The sequence below is a fragment of the Sycon ciliatum genome, chromosome 11 (genome assembly GCF_964019385.1).
Source record: "Sycon ciliatum chromosome 11, ocSycCili1.1, whole genome shotgun sequence".
Classification (NCBI taxonomy): domain Eukaryota; kingdom Metazoa; phylum Porifera; class Calcarea; order Leucosolenida; family Sycettidae; genus Sycon; species Sycon ciliatum.
Window position 1 is genome coordinate 13,406,362 of NC_088653.1, and position 22,821 is coordinate 13,429,182.

Genomic DNA, 22,821 nt, shown 5'->3' on the forward strand with positions numbered 1-22,821 from the left:
AGCAATGCGGAGAATCAAGACCTATCTCCGCTCCACAATGGGCCAGAGTCGGTTAAATTCAGTCATGCTCCTCCAGATGCACAAGAACAGGACAGATGCACTGTCTGTGGTGTAGTTGGGCAATGCCTTTGTCGATGTCACCAGCAGTGATCACCGCCGCTCAATATTTGGCACATTTACGGATGCTGATCTTGCAGCTAAGTAACCCAGCTAGCAGTTTGCCTGTGATTGCTCTTCTTGTCTTATTTCCCCGGCTTTGGCTTTCGTACACAGCAACGGGACCATGCACAGTAATAATTATTATACTTATTGTTTCAATGCATATTGTACGCCATCTGTCACATATTATTATTTCTTGCCTGCATTTCTTTTCCTCGCTAGTTTTGCTGAGAGTTTTTGTACACCTATTCAATGGTGGATGAGATAACAGGCTTTAAATACTGTCCATAGTTGTTTTCTTGGAAATAGTAAAACAATGCCAAAAGTGCCCAGAATGCAGGATTTTGCACCCTAATTTCAAAATATTTCCGTGGGGAGATCCCCCCCCCCTGGCCGGACCACCGCCAACGGCGGTGCTACGCGCCTGGGTAAAATGTGTAAAGAGAACTGCGTGCAGAAGTGTAGGCAGTGGTGCAGGCAGTAGTGCAGGCAGAAGTGTAGGCAGTAGTGTAGGCAGTAGTGTAGGCAGTAGTGTAGGCAGTAGTGTAGGCAGTAGTGTAGGCAGTAGTGCAGGCAGTAGTGTAGGCAGTAGTGTAGGCAGTAGTGTAGGCAGTAGTGTAGGCAGTAGTGCAGGCAGTAGTGTGGGCAGTAGTGCAGGCAGTAGTGTAGGCAGTAGTGTAGGCAGTAGTGTAGGCAGTAGTGCAGGCAGTAGTGTAGGCAGTAGTGTAGGCAGTAGTGTAGGCAGTAGTGTAGGCAGTAGTGTAGGCAGAAGTGTAGGCAGTAGTGTAGGCAGTAGTGTAGGCAGTAGTGTAGGCAGTAGTGTAGGCAGTAGTGTAGGTAGTAGTGAGGAGTGGGGGCAGGACTGAGCAGCGTGGGAGGGAGTGGCGCTGCAAAGGACTAAAGGGACCGTCACTTAATTTTTGCCGACTACCCGCCAAAAAAATCTTTTCGTTTCACGTGTCAGACATGTCCGTGTGCGCCTACGATCACGACTAGCGACTACGTAGTCGACTCGCTACCTTTCACGTCAAGCAATCTGTTCACGCCACGTGGCTGGATATCGATAGCGCGTACAAGCAAACAATATATGATTGAAGAATTGCAAAATAATTATTAATTTTTACAAGTCCAGCTAGGCGCTAGGCCGAGCTGCTACTGAGTCTGTTGTGAGAGTACCGACTCTTTACTCAGTAATGGCAGTTGATTTTATTTTCGGAGAAACACTACTGGAGTGTCATTGTACAGTAGTAAAAAGTAACAATGAATGGCGATAGCATCTAGGAAGGATCGCTACCCTAACGTGAAGGAAATGCCTTGCGCGGCTGCTCTACGAAGTGTTGAAGAAAGACTCAAAGTTAGTTGCTGGACGAACAACTCGCTGGTGCCGGAAAACTACTGAATTGGCCCCCAACGATGGTGACTTGGTGTTTGGTGAATCATCAAGCATAGTGTCTTGTAGCAGTGTTCACCGAGGAAGGAGAACGCTCTAGCCGCTGCTGTTGTCCGTCTCATCCACGTTGGGCGTTTTAGTACTCCATGGACACACATTAGCATTCTGAGCGATTGTGGAGCAAACTTCATTATCAGCATTATCAACAGTATTAACTGTTACTCTTCATCCTACATGTAGATTTGGAGTATACACGGCCTTGTCACGACAGCGGCAGCTCTACAGAGTGTTCAAGTGAGAAACATTAATTTCAATTGTTGGTGGACGAACTAGTATCGATATCCAGCCATGTGGCGTGAACAGATTGCTTGACGTGAAAGGTAGCGAGTCGACTACGTAGTCGCTAATCGTGATCGTAGGCGCACGCGGACGTGTCTGACACGTGAAACGAAAAGATTTTTTGGCGGGTAGTCGGCAAAAATTAAGTGACGGTCCCTTTAGTCCTTCGCGCGCTTGTGGGAAGGAGTGGTGGCAGGCGTGTGGGCAGGAGTGTGATCAAGAATGCGAGCAGAGAAGTGAGGGGAGGAGTATGAGCGTATTCAGAAAGGCTGGCAGGAGTGTGATGAAGAATGCGAGCAGAGAAGTGAGGGGAGGAGTATGAGCATGTTCATAAAGGCTGGCAGGAGTGTGATCAAGAATGCGAGCAGAGAAGTGAGGGGAGGAGTATGAGCATGTTCATAAAGGCTGGCAGGAGGGTGGGCAGGAGTGTGGGTAGGAGTGTGATCAGGAATACGCGCAGAGACGTGTGGGCAGGGGAGTATGGGCAGGGAGTGTGGGCAGAGAAGTGTGGGCAGAGAAAAGAGGGCAGGGAGTGTGGGCAGAGAAGGGTGGGCAGGAGAGTGTGGGCAGGAGTTTGATCAGGAATGCGCGCAGAGAAGTATGGGCAGGGAAGTGTGGGCAGGGGAGTGTGGGCAGGGGAGTGTGGGCATGGGAGTGAGGGCAGGGGAGTGTGGGCAGGGGAGTGTGAGCATGGGAGTGTGGGCAGGGGAGTGTGGGCAGAGTGTACACTGTTCTTCTGAAAGGGGGTCTCCTGGGGAAGCTAGGTCCGCTCACACTGTGGCCAGTGACTGTGTGGGTGCACTAACCAAGGATGGCATAATGTCAGCCAGTAAACACACATCCGTGAACCCGGAGCCATGGTAGAGAAGAGTGGGTAGAGAAGTGTGGGCAGGGGAGTGTGGGCAGAGAGTGTGGGCAGAGAAGTGTGGGCAGGGGAGTGTGGGCAGAGAAATGTGGGCAGGCGAATGTGAGCAAGGGAGTGTGGGTAGAGAAGATTGGGTAGAGAAGTGTGGGCAGGGGAGTGTGGGCATAGAAGTGTGGGCAGGGGGGGGGGGGAGTGTGGGCAGGGGAGTGTGGGCAAAGTGTGCATACATGAGTGTGGGCAGGAGTTGGCAAGAGTGTGAGCAGGAATGCGCTCAGGAGTGCGGCCAGCAATATGGGCATCTACATGTGTGTGCAAGTATCGATGTATGTCATCAAATAGTTAGTATGTTCCATGTTTGTTCATTTTGAATGTGTGTGTGTGTGTGTTTGTGTGTGTGTGTGTGTGTGTGTGTGTGTGTGTGTGTGTGTGTGTGTGTGTGTGTGTGTGTGTGTGTGTGTGTGTGTGTGTGTGTGTGTGTGTGTGCATGTGTATCTTCAGCCATGCCATGTGGTCAACGGACGAGCGCATTGCAAACCTGTATCAGGAGGATGAAGCGGAGCTCTCTGAAGAAACAGGTGCGTTATTCCTTTTAACATAAGACTGCTCTCTTTATACTGTTCTCATCTAGTTGCACTCAACTGCCCTTCAATTTGTGTGTTGTTACCATTGTTGTCTTAGTCTGTCTGTATGCTATAATACATACACGAAAACACACAAAAATACATACCTTCTTGTCTACCTTCTTGCTCTATATACACTGGCTTTTACTTCATTCCATATTCACCCTCATGCAATTGGCCATCTACAGGCGTAGTGGATATTGCTAGATATTCACCGCTTATATTCACCACTTTTCGATACTTACTGTAAAGAGAGCAGTACTCGGTGCTGCGCTTGATTTCTCTTCAGTCAGCGCACCGGAGATGGCGAGTGCCGTAGAACATATCTACGCTAACTTCTGTAAACAGGACTTTTCTGAGTACAAATGAAATCGGCATGTGACCAGGTGGTGACAAGTCATCAGCCAGCGAGCAAACAAGGTTTGTACGCTCGGCATGTCGATGGATTGCGGATCGAGCGGCAAGCAAGGAATTTCGTTTGTACTCAGAAATGTTCTGCTTATGGACCTTGGCGTAGAACCTTTCTAGGGCACGCAACAGCTCCGGAGCGCTGCCGGGAAAGAAAATATGGGAGGGCTGAATCTCTTAGATTGCTGTCTATTAACCGACTCCCAAAAATGATGCTCACAGATTGGTCAAATCTTCTCATCGAAACAGGGAAGATGATTGGTTCACGTAAAGCACGAGCGTGCTCTTTAAGGTGATTGGCTCGAGTGTGTTCACCAAGGTCGTCGCGTCCCGTGCCACATGCACCAGTACTTGTCCACGATCTGTCCTAACAAACTTGAACATGATTCTGTCAAGAACACGTCGCTCTCCGATTCATGCAAGAACATGCCAGTCGGTAGTGAAGTAACAACGACTTACGTTAGTTCTGCGTACATATTCATGTATGACCAACGTGACTCGTTTGTTCAGCTTTTTTTTTTTTTTTTTTTTTTTTTTTTGTTGCTGCGCTTGCCTGTCGAGAAATGTAATGTCCTTCTTTTGAAAGTGCTTGACTTATGCTGAGTGCATGAGTCAATGGTGTGTGACTTATCACAAGTGTGTGGATTTAACGTGTGTGACTAATCATGAGCGGAAAGATTACTCATCTCATTGCACACCTATCCCATATGCGTATGCCTGGTGATGTAAAACAAACTGTATCATCTTGTCTTGAAATGTGCTTGGTAAAGAAAAGCATTGCAAGCACCGTGAATGGAAATTCCACGCCAGGTACCTAGGTGTAGGAGTATTGCAGCAATCTCGTTATTGTCAGATGTGAAAACTGTGGCTTCATTCATAGAAAAGTCAATCAGAGTGTTCTGGCAGCATGCATTGTGAGGCGAATGCACAACTTAAAACTTGATGTCGAGAAGGTCGCGTTCAACCGATAAAACAAGTCCAGAACAGTATTAGCAAGGCGGACGTTACGAAACAAAAAGAAGAGAATAATAATTATAATGAATCTAAATGCAAAATTTCCTGATCATTTTTCATGACACACTCATCATGGAAAGCTATTATCTCCTCGTCGCTTATTTAAAGTTGAATGTTCTCAATACACCATGTGCGCTCTCTGTATGCTACTGCTAGTTTACTTACTTGTGTGCAAATGTCTACTTCACACTATCTTGCAACACAATTTGATCTATGGGCTTGCTCAGGTCTCAAAGAGAACTTCAGTTTGCATGGGATTCTATACGAAAAAATGAATTATTTTCCCTGTGGATAATAAACACATGACTGGTTAGGTATGTGTGTTATGCTGATCTTTAGGATTTAATACACATTCCTATAATCGAATATTTCCGCACCGAGACATGGATATTTTTTAAATTCACTTCCTCTACTGTTCAATCAGACTCGGCAGAGAGCGTTCCTCCTGGCAGCCAGTCACACTCTGATCAAGCCAGTCAGTCCACTGCTGCTCGGCAAGATGATGCTGGTAAAGTTGAATGTGCTCAATACACCATGTGTGCTCCTTGTATGCTAGTGTTAGTTTACTTGTGTGCAAATGTCTACTTCACACTATCTTGCAACACAACTTGAGCCTCTAGATCGGAAAAGAGGGTTTTTTCTATTTTTGTATTTTTGTATTGTATTGGTTTATTTTAACCCTTTGTGTACGGACTGTACAACTTTAGATCCCCTGGGATCGAAACTTTTCAAGATTTCAATCGATCGTAACTCAGTTATTTTCAAAAACTAAGATATGTAGGTCGAAGAGATAACTCCCAGCTGTCCATTGAAACAATCGCTGTATCGCTCCGAAGTGCGGTTCTAGGAATGTGTGTGTGCGTGTGCGTGTGTGTGTGTGTGTGTGTGTGTGTGTGTGTGTGTGTGAGTGTGTGTGTGTGTGTGTGTGTGTCCATTGTTCTTATCACCTGATGATAGCCAAGTGCCGAAACGTAAAATAACGGAACTTGTTCGGATGTGCAGCGCTCTTGGAATGGGTGTGTCCACTCAAATTCCTTTCCATGTATTATCAGTGTTATGCAATTCCATTTTTTTTGTTTCTGGACATGTAGTTGTGTGTAGTTGTGTGTTCATGTGTCATCTTTGCCTTCTGTATTTTGCTGCTTTCGCAACAGACAATCCGTTTGACCTGGAAAGGTTTGTGTGTGACATTCAACCATGGTTGAACAAAGTTGACGCAGATCGACTGCGACGGATGGTGGTCGAGAAACATCTCATAACTGACAGCGCATCAATAGAGAGACTAAAGAGAATTCAGTCTCGGGATGGACTATCTTATCATAATGAGGAGCTCATCCAGTTGCTCAGAGCTGGTGGCCTAAAAACGTATCATGATCTCTGTGTTGTCATTGAGGAACTTGGGTATGTGGACAAGAGCAAGGCAATGCTCTCCATGTTGTCCCACACAGGTAAGTTGTTGCTATACCTTTACTGCAATGTGTTCAACTTTGGTGGAGTTTAATGGACAGCTGAGAATTTTCTCTTCGACGTACATATTTTAGATTTTGGAAATAAGCCAGGAATGACTGAGTTCTGATCGATTAAAATTTAGAAAAGTTTCGATCCCAGGGGATCGAAAGTTGTACAGTCCGTAGACAAAGGGTTAATTGGGTATCTCAACAGTACAATGTACAACTTGGGAAGATCCACGCTTATGTCGTTTCACCCAGTACTGAGAAAATGCATTTTAAAGTTGTGGGTTCCGCATAATTATTATTATTTTGCTTGTTCGCGTTGGCATCACCCTGCATAAAGCAGGTATATAGCCTTCGCTTAAGCTGCCATAAAAAAGAATGCTCATCCTAAGCGAGAGGGCTAGAAGAAAATATATCGATAACGAGATACAGAATACAAAGAAATCCAATGAGTTCAACATACAATTCAAACCAACAAAGAAAGGAAAGAAAAACAGAGCCGAATCTACTGATTGATCCATCAATCGACAAAAGGGGACTAATCCGTTAATGTTGCAAAGTAGAAGCTGATTGTAGTTGCAGATCTTCAGGCCAGGGCCAGCATATTGGCGATTCTGGATAGGTCTCCGCAGCATTAAATGCTGACCATCATCAAAATTTTGATGTGGTAATTATCATAATAGTTGATAAAATTGTTCAGAGTATCTAGAGTATCTAGTATCTAGAGTATCTAGTGTGTTAAGGGTATCTAGTGTAATTGTGTCCGTTATTATTGTTAAGAGTATCTAGTGTAATTGTATAACTTAAGCCACTACACATAGCATACATTAGTTCCTTCCACTTTCGACGATTCTGGCGAGCTGCCTCAGTGCTACTAGATCCTCGTGTGATGGGAGGGAGTTTGTGGATCTGGAATTTTTCAGGTCGTTGATAGATCGCGGAAGGGTTGTTCTCGGGTGGCCTCGGAACCCTGAGCTTCCTGGTTGAAAGTATGCTGACATAGCCTGCTGGACCGGGGATGAGGTGTCTAGTCGAAGCATGTGGCCAAGCATTCTCCACCTAGCAGACTGGATGATTCTTCTGAGTTCCTTGGAGCCAGTGGGCTTGTACAGTGCTTCATTGCGTATTATACGGGGATATTTGACCCCTATGACTGCTCGTAACTGCTGGCGGTGGAACGAGTCAAGTTTCTTTTCTTGAGTCTCTGCCAGGCTCCATGTTCCGCAGTTATGAAGAAGTATTGGGAGAATAAAGCAGCTGTATAACCTAATCCGAAGGGGTTCACGGGCATGGTTACCACTTAGCCATATCACCCACAGCTCATGTAAGGCACATGTTGCTAGACGTTTTCTCCGACTGATATCTTCCTCCACTCCAAGCATCGATCCTAGTTTGACCGTGTTCCGCCATCGCTCGTCTACTCTGTCCTTTTCTCTTTTAATTGTAGTATATTCGGTTTTGGCTTCATTCATTTTTAAATTGTATTCCACTAACGAGGATGATAGTATGGGTTGATTGTGGTGCAAATATTGTAGGCTGGTGCTGATGAAGTCTACGTCATTCGCATACGCTGTTTCATTGGGCAATTGAAGCTGAATATCCAATGCTGGTCGCAGTGAGAGTCGCTCTCGAATCAACCTCAATGCAGCCTCGAGGTAGACAGTAAACAGGACTGGCAATAGAGAATCACCTTGTGGGGTTCCATTATGTGTGACTAATGGTTGGCTGAGAATGTTATTCAGCTTTACTTTTATTGTGGTGTCTTTCAGAAGGCACCGGATGATGTGCAGCTCATCATGATCAATGACTGATGACAGTATATCGATCAGCCTGACCCTATATATAGTGTTAAATGCATTTGACATATCAATGCCTAAGATTGAGATCTCCGACGCAACCCGTTGACATCTTGCTGATAACCACCGATAGCTATATACCACGTCTCCAGTACTCCCTGACCGGAACCCGCTCTGGTTCAGTGACAAGTACCCGTTGATAGCTGGCTTGATCCGCGTCAGGATGACCAATGAAAGAAGTTTCCTTAGGGTGTTCAACAGGGTAACTGGTCTTACATTTCCAGGAGGACCTCTTTTCTTTCCCTGCTTTGGTATCGGGATCAGTAGCCCATCGCCTAGCTTGAGTGATTTGTCTTTGGCATAACTGTTGAATGTAGTGGCAATGTACGAGAACAGTGCTGGTGTTCCATATTTGATAAGGTCAGCAGGTATCCCATCTGGTCCCGAAGGTCGGCCATTATTCAAGCGCTTATTCAAGCTGCGGCATGTACCTCTGTCTGCTTTATAGGGCTTTTAAGGTTTTCCTCTGTCCGTAAGACCCTTGATGACTCCAGAGCAGGATCATAGAATATAGCACGGAAATGCTGCCTTAAGAGAGCATGTCTGAGAATACCAAAGTATGTGTGCAAGTGGATCTCTCCGATTTCGCTCAAACTTTGTAGGTAGGTTCCCTTTGGGGTGTGGATCGATTGTGCAAAGCCCTTGAAAACGTTTCTGAAGGGAACCTTGAAATTTGCATACCCCTCAAAGATGGCCGAAATATCACATTATTTATGGGTCTAGAAACGAGTCACGCCACAGCGTATCCGAACAAGCTATGAACAAAACTCCATCAAGCCAACATTGCCTCACCTTAGAAGAGTTCCTGGAGCAGTACCGCTTAGCCACGCCAGGATCCCAGAAGACGAGGTCCATCACCCGCTGACGCCACAAATGATCGTCTTGAAAATAGCCAATTTACAAGCTCTGGCAAAACAGCCAGCTACGTCCTCAATTGGCCAGCACTATACACCGGCAGATAGTAGAACACCTCTTCTAGCGCTGAGGACATGTCCCCCATCTTCCTTTTGGGGTTTTCTTGAAATAAACTTTTTTGAATTTTTCCACTCGACCATGCTGAAATACGGCCAAAGTCATGCCTGCGCAGGAAAGCTCGCCCCTCCGCGACGTCTCCTCAGCAATTTCTACTCCAACACTACTCCCAAGGCCGCAGAACAAAGTGTATTGTTGACTCTGACAAGGAAAGGCAGCGGTGATCACTTGTCACTCCAAACGACAAGCTCCTTGCGCCACCAATAATTTTTTGTGCGACTGTTGATGCAAAAGTGACTGAAGTCCTGAGCGCAGTTTTGAATTTTATTGCAAGATGTACGGTGAGATCGCGTGCTCTGTGACGTAGGATGACGTTTCCTGGATCACGACACGCGCCCATCGATCGTGAACGTGTCTGGAACGCTACTCGGAACAGACCATGATGGTAGAGGTAAGATGAGCTGCATTTCCTGCTTGATCAGCTGAGAACCCCCACAAACTGTCCTAGGAGTGTTGCAATGGCAGCAAGCCGTTGAAATATACCCCTCATACAGCATGGAGAGTTAATCATCTTTCACACTTACCTCCTGCAATCCCGAACATAGTCCAACAGTAAAAGTCCCTGGTTTTCATGTCGATGCTCGACGAAAGCTGCTAGCTCGGTCCCTTTGTGTTCACTGGCACGCGAGCAGCGCTGGCTGCACGCACTTGTCGCGTGAACTGCATGACAGATTTCTTACGTCATAAAGAATGTGATTTCATCATCATTTCACTGGTCTTCGACCTACATGGTAAGGGAAAGTCCCGGTTCGTAGGCCTACAACACGGTCAGCGTGTTCTTGTGCGCAGTTACCACACTGGTAACAACACAAGTGTGATCACTTCCAGACCGACGGGCGTTCAAGGCGAGTAACAAGCGCACTTTACGAAGGTGACTCTGAAATCTCGTGAGCCGTGATCCACGCGACTTGGCATTCTTGCGTCACAAGGCACGTGATTTCACCGTGTATCTTGCAATAAAATTCAAAAACTGCGCTCAGGACTTCAGTCACTTTTGCATCAACAGTCGCACAAAAAAATTATTGGTGGCGCAAGGAGAAGCTTGTCGCTTGGAGTGACAAGTGATCACCGCTGCTTTTCCTTGTCAGAGTCAACAACACACTTTGTTCTGCGGCCTTGGGAGTAGTGTTGGAGTAGAAATTGCTGAGGGGACGTCGCGGAGGGGCGAGCTTTCCTGCGCAGGTATGACTTTGGCCGTATTTCAGCATGGTCGAGTGGAAAAATTCAAAAAGGTTTATTTCAAGAAAACCCCAAAAGGAAGATGGGGGACATGTCCTCAGCGCTAGAGGAGGTGTTCTACTATCTGCCGGTGTATAGTGCTGGCCAATTGAGGACGTAGCTGGCTGTTTTGCCAGCGCTTGTAAATTGGCTATTTTCAAGACGATCAGTTGTGGCGTCAGCGGGTGATGGACCTCGTCTTCTGGGATCCTGGCGTGGCTAAGCGGTACTGCCCCAGGAACTCTTCTAAGGTGAGGCAATGTTGGCTTGATGGAGTTTTGTTCATAGCTTGTTCGGATACGCTGTGGCGTGACTCGTTTCTAGACCCATAAATAATGTGATATTTCGGCCATTTTTGAGGGGTATGCAAATTTCAAGGTTCCCCTCAGAAACCTTTTCAAGGGCTTTGCACAATCGATCCACACCCCAAAGGGAACCTACCTGCAAATTTTGAGCGAAATCGGAGAGATCCACTTGCACACATACTTTGGTATTCTCAGACATGCTCTCTTAATGCTTCGACTGATTCACTAGGTTGTGCAATGAGTTTGCCATCAGAGTCTTCAACCACAACTGGTGACTGCTGCTGTCGGCGCAGTAGCCGTGTTGCTTTGAACATTTTCGCGTCGTCTTTCATTTGGTCTATTTCAGCTGCACGTTAGTCTATTCGAGTCGATGCTAACTTGAGGCATTCCCGACGAATTTGGTGTGCCAGCCTGTTGCGTCGTGTTTTCATTTCTTTTACCTTCGTTCCATCTCTGCACACCATAATGTCGAGACGCAGTTTGTGTTTTTCTGCTGCTAGCTTTTCAATTTCCCCGCTGAAGCCATTTCTATGCGTCTTGTTCGTTTTAGGGACAAGGCCCACCGATGTGTTTGCTGCCTCACTCATAGCGTTCACAATAGACTGCAGATGTAGCTCCGCACTCACACCTTCCTGCTCTCTGCCGAGGTCCTGTAGATGTTCGTTGATAGCCTCTCTGTACTTTGCTTTCTTGGTCGGGTCACTAAATTCCGATATATTGAATTTCGCGTTGCTGGATATGGCTACTGGGGGGCCTCTTGAGCTTCTTGTACAACTTTGTCAGGTTGAGGTTTGCCAGCACAAGACGGTGATCGCTTTCTAAGCTGGTCGCGGCGTATGATCTGGCATCCGTCACCACAAACCTTTCACTGTGACGGCAAAGGATATAATCTATTTGGTTGTAAATGGGTAATGGTGGACCTCCACTAGGGTTGTGGCGCCAGCCTGTCCTGTGATATGTTCTGCACGGTGCTGAAACGCCGTGTTACAGGCAAATAGGTAATTGCTGGACGCGAAATCAGCCAAAGTCTGGCCGCTGTAGTTGCGATGGCCCCTTGAGTGTGAACCAGCATAGGATATAGAGTGGCAGTCACTGGGTGGTCGTTTCCCAAGTTTTGCGTTGAAGTCTCCCATCAGGAACAGCTGTCGTTATGGACAATACACAGCGCGGCTTGAGCAGATGAACAGTCTGCTGACGGAGAGTGATCGAGTCTAATCAGGTCAGTGATCAGCACACTTCTATCTGATTACATCACCACTGCCAGTTGACATGACAACTGCTTGAAAATTGTTTGGCTGCTTGAAGGCCCTCCCATACAATGCAGCGCAGTGATAGCTTCCGCTTGATGGATGTAACACTTATGTGTGTAGATCTACTGCACCTCACTTCCTAAGTCCTAAGGGCTTGCACTAGTCTTTTCGGCTAGTGTCCTGAAAGTCCTTTGCACGAGCGTTTCCCTCAGGACTTGGTGTATATTATGATTAGCTCCTTTTCCCAGTCCTCTGTGAGCTTCAGAGTGTGTCCGCCGGATTGTTCTCATGTTCTGGAGATGTCTACATGAGCTGTAGTTTCTTCGTCAGCGATTTGCTGGTGATAACTCTTCACTGGGCGCTGTAATGTGCGAGCATTGAAATTCAAGCTCGCGAAGCACTTTCCCAGCTTTTCTTTCACTTCCTGCGGTCAACCATTCTCGCCACCAGACAGCTGGAAGTAAGCAGAAAGTGTATTCTCCTTCGCTCTGAAATGCGAACATCCCGACTTATTTTATGGACTGGAACAGAGGTTGCAGCGTTTTCTTGCGCTGACGGAAGTGTTCGTTGGCGCCAGCTCCAGTGAAAAGACTCAAACGAACCGATCGCAACTTCTGTGATGATTTGTGCTGCCATGTCGTCGGAAGCAATGCACAATGGTTATGTTAGGATGGTGAATCTGTGCTTCCATGCCGTATTACACAGGCATAACACCGAAAAATCAACTTATTATCAAATGCGAAGATATGCGCCAATTTTAACTAGATGGACCAAGTATGCACTGAAGTGTGTTTAGTGCATGTGTGTCCATGTGTGCGTGCGTGAGTGAGTGTGTGTGTGCGTGCGTGTGTGGTGTGTGTGTATGTGTGTACGTGTGTGTGTGTGTGTGTATGCGTGTAAGCATTTGGAAGTTGGACTGGTTTCGGCTCCACAATCCAGTGTGTCCTTACTATAATATCTTTCATGACTGAGGTTGTTGGTATGTCTGTTGGCTCTGGGTTGGTAGTACTCAGTAGCCGAGGCTGGTTGGTAAAGTAACTCCATTTTCACTTCAAGGTACCAGTGAATCTAAGTGTCTGCTTCTATCAAAGCAGCATGCTGTCTACACTAGTTACCCCAGCCGGTGTAGGATGTGCATAGGTAACTGTCTTTGCCGTTTTATGCAGATGTCCTCCATGTGGTGTATACCAGGTGTGCATTGCTGGTCGATTCACCTGGCTTCGCCAGTTGTGTGGATTAGAGAGCTATCTGGCGCAAGTCTTGATCTGTCTCATTCAGATTTTGTTCCCTATCGTTGCTTTTAGAGAAAATCTGTGGGTGCACGTCCAGTGCATTTGCAGATTTTTGTGCTTCTCTTGCGACGGGCGTATACATGGTACATGGTGTGTGTGTGTGTGTGTGTGTGCACGTGTACAAGTTTGTGTGTGTGTGTACATGTATTTGTGTACGTGTGTGTGTATAAATGATGTGTACATCATGTATTTTGTTTGTTTGTCACATACAGGTTAAAGGTGACTACACTCTCCAACCAGGTTATCGTTGTCATGGTCACTGACGCCAGAGTCGGAACAGTGTCTGATGTCTTCCATTATCAATCCGTAGTGATGCTGGCTAGAAATTGGCCATTGTGGCAATTTGTTGTTTACTACTTCACTTGCATATGCCATGCATGTATGCATACAAATCCTTCACTTGTTTGCCTCAGTATTGAAGAGCACTATGGATTTGTGTTTGTGTTCACTATGGCCTTCACTCGTCTTTTTTAAGTTGTTTTATGAATGTAGGTATGTGTGTGAGTGTTTGTTTGTGTGTTTGTATATGTGTGTGTGTGTGTGTGTGTGTGTGTGTGTGTGTGTGTGTGTGTGTGTGTGTGTGTGTGTGTGTGTGTGTGTGAGTGTGTGTGTTTGTTTGTGAATGTGCATTTCTTGCCGCCTACAAAATTTGCCTAGCTATTTTTGTAGCACAAAGTGCTTGTGTGTTATGCCATTTCACTTGCTATTCTTCGTCATCAATGATGTCCATGTGTGTTTTGGCCCTTACGTTCCCGTTCGGCTTGCTTTTCGTACTACAACGGAACAGAACACACTGTCATGGTTGTTTGCATGTTGAACAGTTCGACTTGTTTTTATCCATCATTTCTGATCACAACATGCTTTGTGCATTTCACTGCAGCTTCACTTGCTAGTCTTCATCATTGCCTCATGGAAAATTATGTGTGCGTGTGTGCATTGCGATGTCACTTGTTTTTTACTTTTATTGTTACATGACACAATTATTATGTTTGTGAACTACTCCACTGCAGTTTCGCTTGTTATTCTTCTCATCATTACAGCACAGAATTTGTTTGTGTTACCCACAGTTTCCCTCTTTTTTACCCGTCATTCCAGACCCCAGTGAGCTTTTTGTCATTGGTATTCCCTTGCCAGCCTACATTACTACCGACCTGCAATATGATTGCATAGCTGTGTGTGCAGTGATGTCTTCATTTGTTTTCTGTGGCAGTTACACAACATGTGTTTGTGTCCACTGCTGTTTCGCTTGTATCATTTCTTATCACTACAGCACAGAATACGTGTGTCGGTGTGTGTGTGGACTGATCATGCACTTCATTACTTTTATCCATGATGTGAGATCACAGTGTGGTCTTTGTGCAGCTCATCACTGTTTTCATTGCTGTTTTCGTTGCTGTTTTCGTTGCTTTTTCACTGCCAGCTGTTTTTGTTGCTTTTTCATTGCCAGCTGTTTTCGTTGCTGTTGTGTTGCCAGCTGTTTTCGCTGCCGTTGCCTTTCGCCTGCTATTCTACACGGTTGGAGTCGGCAATGTATTTTCATGCTCTGCTGTTTTCTGACTTTGTTTTCTGTGGCTGTAAGGAACACACTTTGTCGGAACAGCAATTTACTAGGCATGCCTTCTTTTTTAATTACAGCACAGAATGTGTGTGTGTGTGTGTGTGTGTGTGTGTGTGTGTGTGTGTGTGTGTGTCTGCACTGATGTTGCACTTGTTTTCCTTATCATTGCACTTAACATGATGCGTTTACACTTTACCATGGTCTACACCATGTACCACTGCTGCAATTGCCTTGCTGGATCATTACGTCATTACGTCATTACGTCATTACAGTACACAACTTGTTAGTGTATTGTGCATTGCACTTTCTCTATTTTCATCATCATTATTCGGAAGTCTTGTTTTTGTTATCCATACGGAGACCCGACCTTCACAGTGTGCCTGTGTGCTGTCTGCTGCTCAATGTGTTGTGCTGGATGCAATGTATGAGTGCGGTGAAGCATGTCACTGAGCTGTTTTCACCTGTGTGTGCACTGATGGTGACTATAGTTCAGCTAATCCATATGTAAATCCTTTTTTTCCATCACTCTCAAATACGTAAACAGTTTCCTCTGAGACAAAAATGCGATAATACTCATAAAAAGGACACACTTCAGGCTCATTACAAACATCTTGAAAGTTTTTGTCTTCACAAGTATACTTTCAAGCCTTCTCATCAGGTGAAATACAGGCAAGAGAAAAGGAACAGGAACAGTGGATTAAATACAGTAAGAAGGTGGTAAAACAGCGCAAAAAGAAAGAAAGAAAGAAAGAAGATAGCTAAAGTAAACAGCGAAAATTGCAATAATGACACAAAGGTGCAAATGCGAGAAAACTCAATAAGCGCGACATGTAGTGCGACAACAAGAGACAACCACTGGACATACATGTAACTAACGAGGTTTTGACGACCTACCTAACAGCCTAAGTGTGAATTTGATTTGTTTCTGTTTGCAAAGGTTGTTTGAAGTGTGTCCTTTTTATGAGTACTCTCAAATACAGCAGAGATATGCTGAAGGCTGAGATTTGATAATGACAAAATTGGTCTGTGGAGAAACGACGTGGGGACAGAGAGATGGCTGACTATGTACTTCATGATAACAGGAATCAGAAATAGAGCATAATTGTTTAAAGATGACTGCATGTGTGAGAGAGTAGTTATGTACGAATTGCCTGTTGTCCTGGTAACTAATCTCTGGGAACAAGGACTTATCCTTAAGGCCGTACTAACTATATGATGATTGTATTACATGTGTACTTAGGTGTTGCACTGCACCATGCATTTTACACACTACACAGTACAGTACATGTGTACTTAGGTGTTGCACTGCACCATGCATTTTACACACTACACAGTACAGTACATGTGTACTTAGGTGTTGCACTGCACCATGCATTTTACACACTACACAGTACAGTACATGTGTACTTAGGTGTTGCACTGCACCATGCGTTTTCCACACTACACAGTACAGTACATGTGTACTTAGGTGTTGCACTGCATCATGCATTTTACACACTACACAGTACAGTACATGTGTACTTAGGTGTTGCACTGCACCATGCATTTTACACACTACACAGTACAGTACATGTGTACTTAGGTGTTGCACTGCACCATGCATTTTACACACTACACAGTACAGTACATGTGTACTTAGGTGTTGCACTGCACCATGCATTTTACACACTACACAGTACAGTACATGTGTACTTAGGTGTTGCACTGGATCATGCATTTTACACACTACACAGTACAGTACATGTGTACTTAGGTGTTGCACTGCACCATGCATTTTACACACTACACAGTACAGTACATGTGTACTTAGGTGTTGCACTGCACCATGCGTTTTCCACACTACACAGTACAGTACATGTGTACTTAGGTGTTGCACTGCATCATGCATTTTACACACTACACAGTACAGTACATGTGTACTTAGGTGTTGCACTGCACCATGCATTTTACACACTACACAGTACAGTACATGTGTACTTAGGTGTTGCACTGGATCATGCATTTTACACACTACACAGTACAGTACATGTGTACTTAGGTGTTGCACTGCACCATGCATTTTACACACTACACAGTACAGTACATGTGTACTTAGGTGTTGCACTGCACCATGCATTTTACACACTACACAGTACAGTACATGTGTACTTAGGTGTTGCACTGCCCCATGCATTTTACACACTACACAGTACAGTACATGTGTACTTAGGTGTTGCACTGCACCATGCATTTTACACACTACACAGTACAGTACATGTGTACTTAGGTGTTGCACTGCACCATGCATTTTACACACTACACAGTACAGTACATGTGTACTTAGGTGTTGCACTGGATCATGCATTTTACACACTACACAGTACAGTACATGTGTACTTAGGTGTTGCACTGCACCATGCATTTTACACACTACACAGTACAGTACATGTGTACTTAGGTGTTGCACTGCACCATGCATTTTACACACTACACAGTACAGTACATGTGTACTTAGGTGTTGCACTGCACCATGCATTTTACACACTACACAGTACAGTACATGTGTACTTAGGTGTTGCACTGCACCATGCATTTTACACACTGCACAGTACAGTACATGTGTACTTAGGTGTTGCACTGCACCATGCATTTTACACACTACACAGTACAGTACATGTGTACTTAGGTGTTGCACTGCACCATGCATTTTACACACTACACAGTACAGTACATGTGTACTTACATGTAGGTGTTGCACTGCACCATGCATTTTACACACTACACACTACAGTACATATGTACTTAGGTGTTGCACTGCACCATGCATTTTACACACTGCACAGTACAGTACATGTGTACTTAGGTGTTGCACTGCACCATGCATTTTACACACTACACAGTACAGTACATGTGTACTTAGGTGTTGCACTGCACCATGCATTTTACACACTACACAGTACAGTACATGTGTACTTAGGTGTTGCACTGCACCATGCATTTTACACACTGCACAGTACAGTACATGTGTACTTAGGTGTTGCACTGCACCATGCATTTTACACACTACACAGTACAGTACATGTGTACTTAGGTGTTGCACTGCACCATGCATTTTACACACTGCACAGTACAGTACATGTGTACTTAGGTGTTGCACTGCCCCATGCATTTTACACACTACACAGTACAGTACATGTGTACTTAGGTGTTGCACTGCACCATGCATTTTACACACTACACAGTACAGTACATGTGTACTTAGGTGTTGCACTGCACCATGCATTTTACACACTACACAGTACAGTACATGTGTACTTAGGTGTTGCACTGCACCATGCATTTTACACACCACACAGTACAGTACATGTGTACTTAGGTGTTGCACTGCACCATGCATTTTACACACTGCACAGTACAGTACATGTGTACTTAGGTGTTGCACTGCACCATGCATTTTACACACTACACAGTACAGTACATGTGTACTTAGGTGTTGCACTGCACCATGCATTTTACACACTACACAGTACAGTACATGTGTACTTAGGTGTTGCACTGCACCATGCATTTTACACACTACACAGTACAGTACATGTGTACTTAGGTGTTGCACTGCACCATGCATTTTACACACTGCACAGTACAGTACATGTGTACTTAGGTGTTGCACTGCACCATGCATTTTACACACTACACAGTACAGTACATGTGTACTTAGGTGTTGCACTGCACCATGCATTTTACACACTGCACAGTACAGTACATGTGTACTTAGGTGTTGCACTGCACCATGCATTTTACACACTACACAGTACAGTACATGTGTACTTAGGTGTTGCACTGCACCATGCATTTTACACACTACACAGTACAGTACATGTGTACTTAGGTGTTGCACTGCACCATGCATTTTACACACTGCACAGTACAGTACATGTGTACTTAGGTGTTGCACTGCACCATGCATTTTACACACTACACAGTACAGTACATGTGTACTTAGGTGTTGCACTGCACCATGCATTTTACACACTGCACAGTACAGTACATGTGTACTTAGGTGTTGCACTGCCCCATGCATTTTACACACTACACAGTACAGTACATGTGTACTTAGGTGTTGCACTGCACCATGCATTTTACACACTACACAGTACAGTACATGTGTACTTAGGTGTTGCACTGCACCATGCATTTTACACACTACACAGTACAGTACATGTGTACTTAGGTGTTGCACTGCACCATGCATTTTACACACTACACAGTACAGTACATGTGTACTTAGGTGTTGCACTGCACCATGCATTTTACACACTACACAGTACAGTACATGTGTACTTAGGTGTTGCACTGCACCATGCATTTTACACACTACACAGTACAGTACATGTGTACTTAGGTGTTGCACTGCCCCATGCATTTTACACACTACCCAGTACAGTACATGTGTACTTAGGTGTTGCACTGTACCATGCATTTTACACACTGCACAGTACAGTACATGTGTACTTAGGTGTTGCACTGCACCATGCATTTTACACACCACACAGTACAGTACATGTGTACTTAGGTGTTGCACTGCACCATGCATTTTACACACCACACAGTACAGTACATGTGTACTTAGGTGTTGCACTGCACCATGCATTTTACACACTACACAGTACAGTACATGTGTACTTAGGTGTTGCACTGGACCATGCATTTTACACACTGCACAGTACAGTACATGTGTACTTAGGTGTTGCACTGCACCATGCATTTTACACACTACACAGTACAGTACATGTGTACTTAGGTGTTGCACTGCACCATGCATTTTACACACCACACAGTACAGTACATGTGTACTTAGGTGTTGCACTGCACCATGCATTTTACACACTACACAGTACAGTACATGTGTACTTAGGTGTTGCACTGCACCATGCATTTTACACACTACACAGTACAGTACATGTGTACTTAGGTGTTGCACTGCACCATGCATTTTACACACTACACAGTACAGTACATGTGTACTTAGGTGTTGCACTGCACCATGCATTTTACACACTACACAGTACAGCGCAACTGGACGTGATCCCCAGCATCACCTGCAAAGGCACCGTAATCCCCGAGTCCAGCCATGTTCTGTACCTTGGCCTCCTATTGGACTCGTCGCTCAGCTTCGAGCAGCAGGTTGAGCGTGTGTGCGCAAAGGCACAGTGCAAGGTTGCCTCATTCCGCCACGGGCGCCGCGATGTCTCCATGACCGGCCGCCGCATGTTTTACCTGACAATTGTCCAGAGTACCTTGGACTATGCCAGCACATGTTATGTTCACTGCTTGTCTGCTAAACTCAGAGACAAACTTGAGTCAACCAGCAATAGGTGCCTAAGGCGAGTGTTTGGCCATGATCAGTATACTTCTATCGATTTCATTCTCACCAAATATAACCTGTATACTTTCTGTCGCCGTGTAATCTTGAAGCTGTTTGTGTTTGTTTTAGGTGTCTATCTCGTTGCACCAGTCCTCATTTAAGCACGATATTCACCCCCCGCTCTGCATCATGCCACACAAATGCTGCTACCCGCGGTCAAGCTTCAGCTGCTCTGAACCTACCCAGAGCTACGTCTCGTTACGGCCTGAATGCTAATTCATTTTTGGCAGCAGACAGATGGAACATGCTTCCACCTGGATGTCGTCCAGCTAAGCCCCTTTCTGCATTTGTCACAAGCACCAAGTCATTCCTAGGGTTCCCAGTAAAAAGGCAACGCCTGTTGGGAGTTCCCTAGTAAAATAATAAATTCTACTACTACTACTACTACTACTACTACTACTACTACTACTACTACTACTACTACTACTAGTTTATCACAGAAATAACTACTTGCCGTCATTCCATATTATACACTAGTACATGATGACTGAGCAGTCCTGGCCAAAGAAATCCAATTGGCCAACCCACGTGACGAAAGCAGTGCCAAGTCTCATGCGGCCGATGCGGCCCTCGGCCTCGAAATCAGTTTTAGGAATGTGCATGATGCCATTGGAGTGCAAACGTGGCGCTACGTTTGACTTGCGGGTGTGATTTCTTTGGCCACGACTGAAGTACATGGTATGCTGGTGCATATACCGATTCCGCCAATGTAGGAAAGGAAGTGGCTTTCTTTTACATCACACCAAATCCTACCAGTGATGTATGAAAGATTTCGAAGGTTAGCGCGAGAAAGCGCTGGGAAATAGCTTATGGGATGGGTCCAGATAAGTTGGCTGTTCCCGTAGGGTGGAGACCAAGAGAGTAGCCAACAGATCGTCTCTATGTATGACTGAATGACACGATGTGTGTGACTAGGACCAGTTCCAGTACAGCAGGGTACACAACAGCAAGGATCCATCATCATTGAACAGTCATCACACTTGCTACATGCACTGACATCATCATTGAACTGTTATCACACTTGCACTGACATCATCATTTAACAGTTATCACACTTGCTACATGCACTGACATCATCATTAAACTGTTATCACACTTGCACTGACACTGACACTCGCTGGTGCAATGATGAGAGATTCTTGCATTCATCCAAACAAATGGCACTCCAACGATTTCATGTTGTTCTCTGCACATATTATGTCCGTTCAGCCGTCCCTCCATCCACTGGCCAGGGAGCGGTTTCCGCGTCGGTCGCCAACAACTGATGACCACGCTTGCCTAGATATCGGTGTCGGTGGATTGTGAGAGGCATTACGATGTACGGGTATTTAACCCACATGCGTTGTCAAACCATTGTCAAACCTTGCTGCACCTCTTCCCACTGTCTATCGAAATCAGAAGAATGAGAAGAGCGTTATCGTGGAGAGCACGTGAGGACCGTTGGCCAGACATCATTGTGTTCTGGCTGTAATGTCCGCATCTTAAGGTTCCAGTCGTGTGGCGGAGGCTTTATACTTATATAGCTAGGCTGCTGTCAGAAAATCAGCCAGAGCCTTACAGCCATGCCATCGGTTTCATTCGTGTAACGTTGCTAAGTGCAACAAGAGTAAAAGGGTAGAGCGTAGCACCATATTGGCAAAATTCCAGCATAATGTGGCGTAGTCACTGCCATAATCACTGGCATAATGGAAAGCATAATGCAGCAATTTACCGAGTATAATCTGGCAAGGGCTGTTTGTACTGAGTTCACCATACCATTAAACTGGACCGCAGCATAGTATAGCACCAACATTGGCATAATTCCAGCATACTGTAGCATAATCACTGGCAAAATTTGGACATAATGGAAAGCATAATTCAGCAATTTACCGTTCATAATCCGCCAAGGGCTATTTTGCTCCCTTCTCATCAAGGACAATACAGTACAGGGAATGGCTCAATTATTATTAATTTTGGAAAGACACTGAAATAGGGTAAAGACCAAGAAAACAACACTCGTGACAAGGTGCTAACTTATCAAGTTTAGAAAAACACAAAATTGTGGTCTAAATAGAAATGAAAACAAAAATGACACCAACAAAGTGAGCAAACTATGACGTATCATCGTTTACACCTCTATGGGTAAGAACTACTCATTTTCATTTTTGCACAGAGAGCTCACATTCCTTACATACTTACATGCTGTATTACACAAATGCTTCTAACACAGCCAAATGCAACGCACCTCTGTCACGTGACAATACTGAGAAACCATCATCATTCTGATCATCACTGTACAACACACGATTTGGGAAATGGCTGAACCCGCCCCTAAACGTTTTTCTTCCGTGACCGATGCCGATGTAGACTCCGTGATAGCAGGTCGTACGCCGAAGAGGACAAAGGACAGTACGAAAATATTGGTGTCTGTTTTAGAAACATTCATGAAGAAATCTAGTTTGACGTTGGACCTAAAAACATGCTACAAAGATGACCTCTGCCATGTTCATTGTCCGATCTGCGTTTACGCGATTCGGTTTACGCGATTCGCTCTGATCTTGCCCTCGGTCATGCGAGTGATCTTGCCCTCAGGCGTCTTGACCTCGGGCAAGATCACTCACAGCAGTCGGTCCAGATCGGAGCCTCTTGCCGTCGCAACTGTGCAGGATTGTGTATTT

The 22,821-nt window shown here is 45.1% G+C and overlaps 1 protein-coding gene across 1 annotated transcript in view; it reads left to right on the top strand.

Annotated features, from left to right (window-relative positions):
- The window catches only part of LOC135826984 (uncharacterized), a 178,033-nt gene extending 162,774 nt beyond the window's left edge, over positions 1-15,259 (top strand). The window contains exons 19-22 of the mRNA XM_065339506.1: positions 3,252-3,328; positions 5,220-5,303; positions 5,950-6,243; positions 13,415-15,259. Of these exons, the coding sequence (XP_065195578.1) occupies positions 3,252-3,328; positions 5,220-5,303; positions 5,950-6,243; positions 13,415-13,419 (460 nt within the window). The 3' untranslated portion in view covers positions 13,420-15,259. The remainder of the gene's footprint in view (positions 1-3,251; positions 3,329-5,219; positions 5,304-5,949; positions 6,244-13,414) is intronic.
- Positions 15,260-22,821: the final 7,562 nt, after the last annotated feature.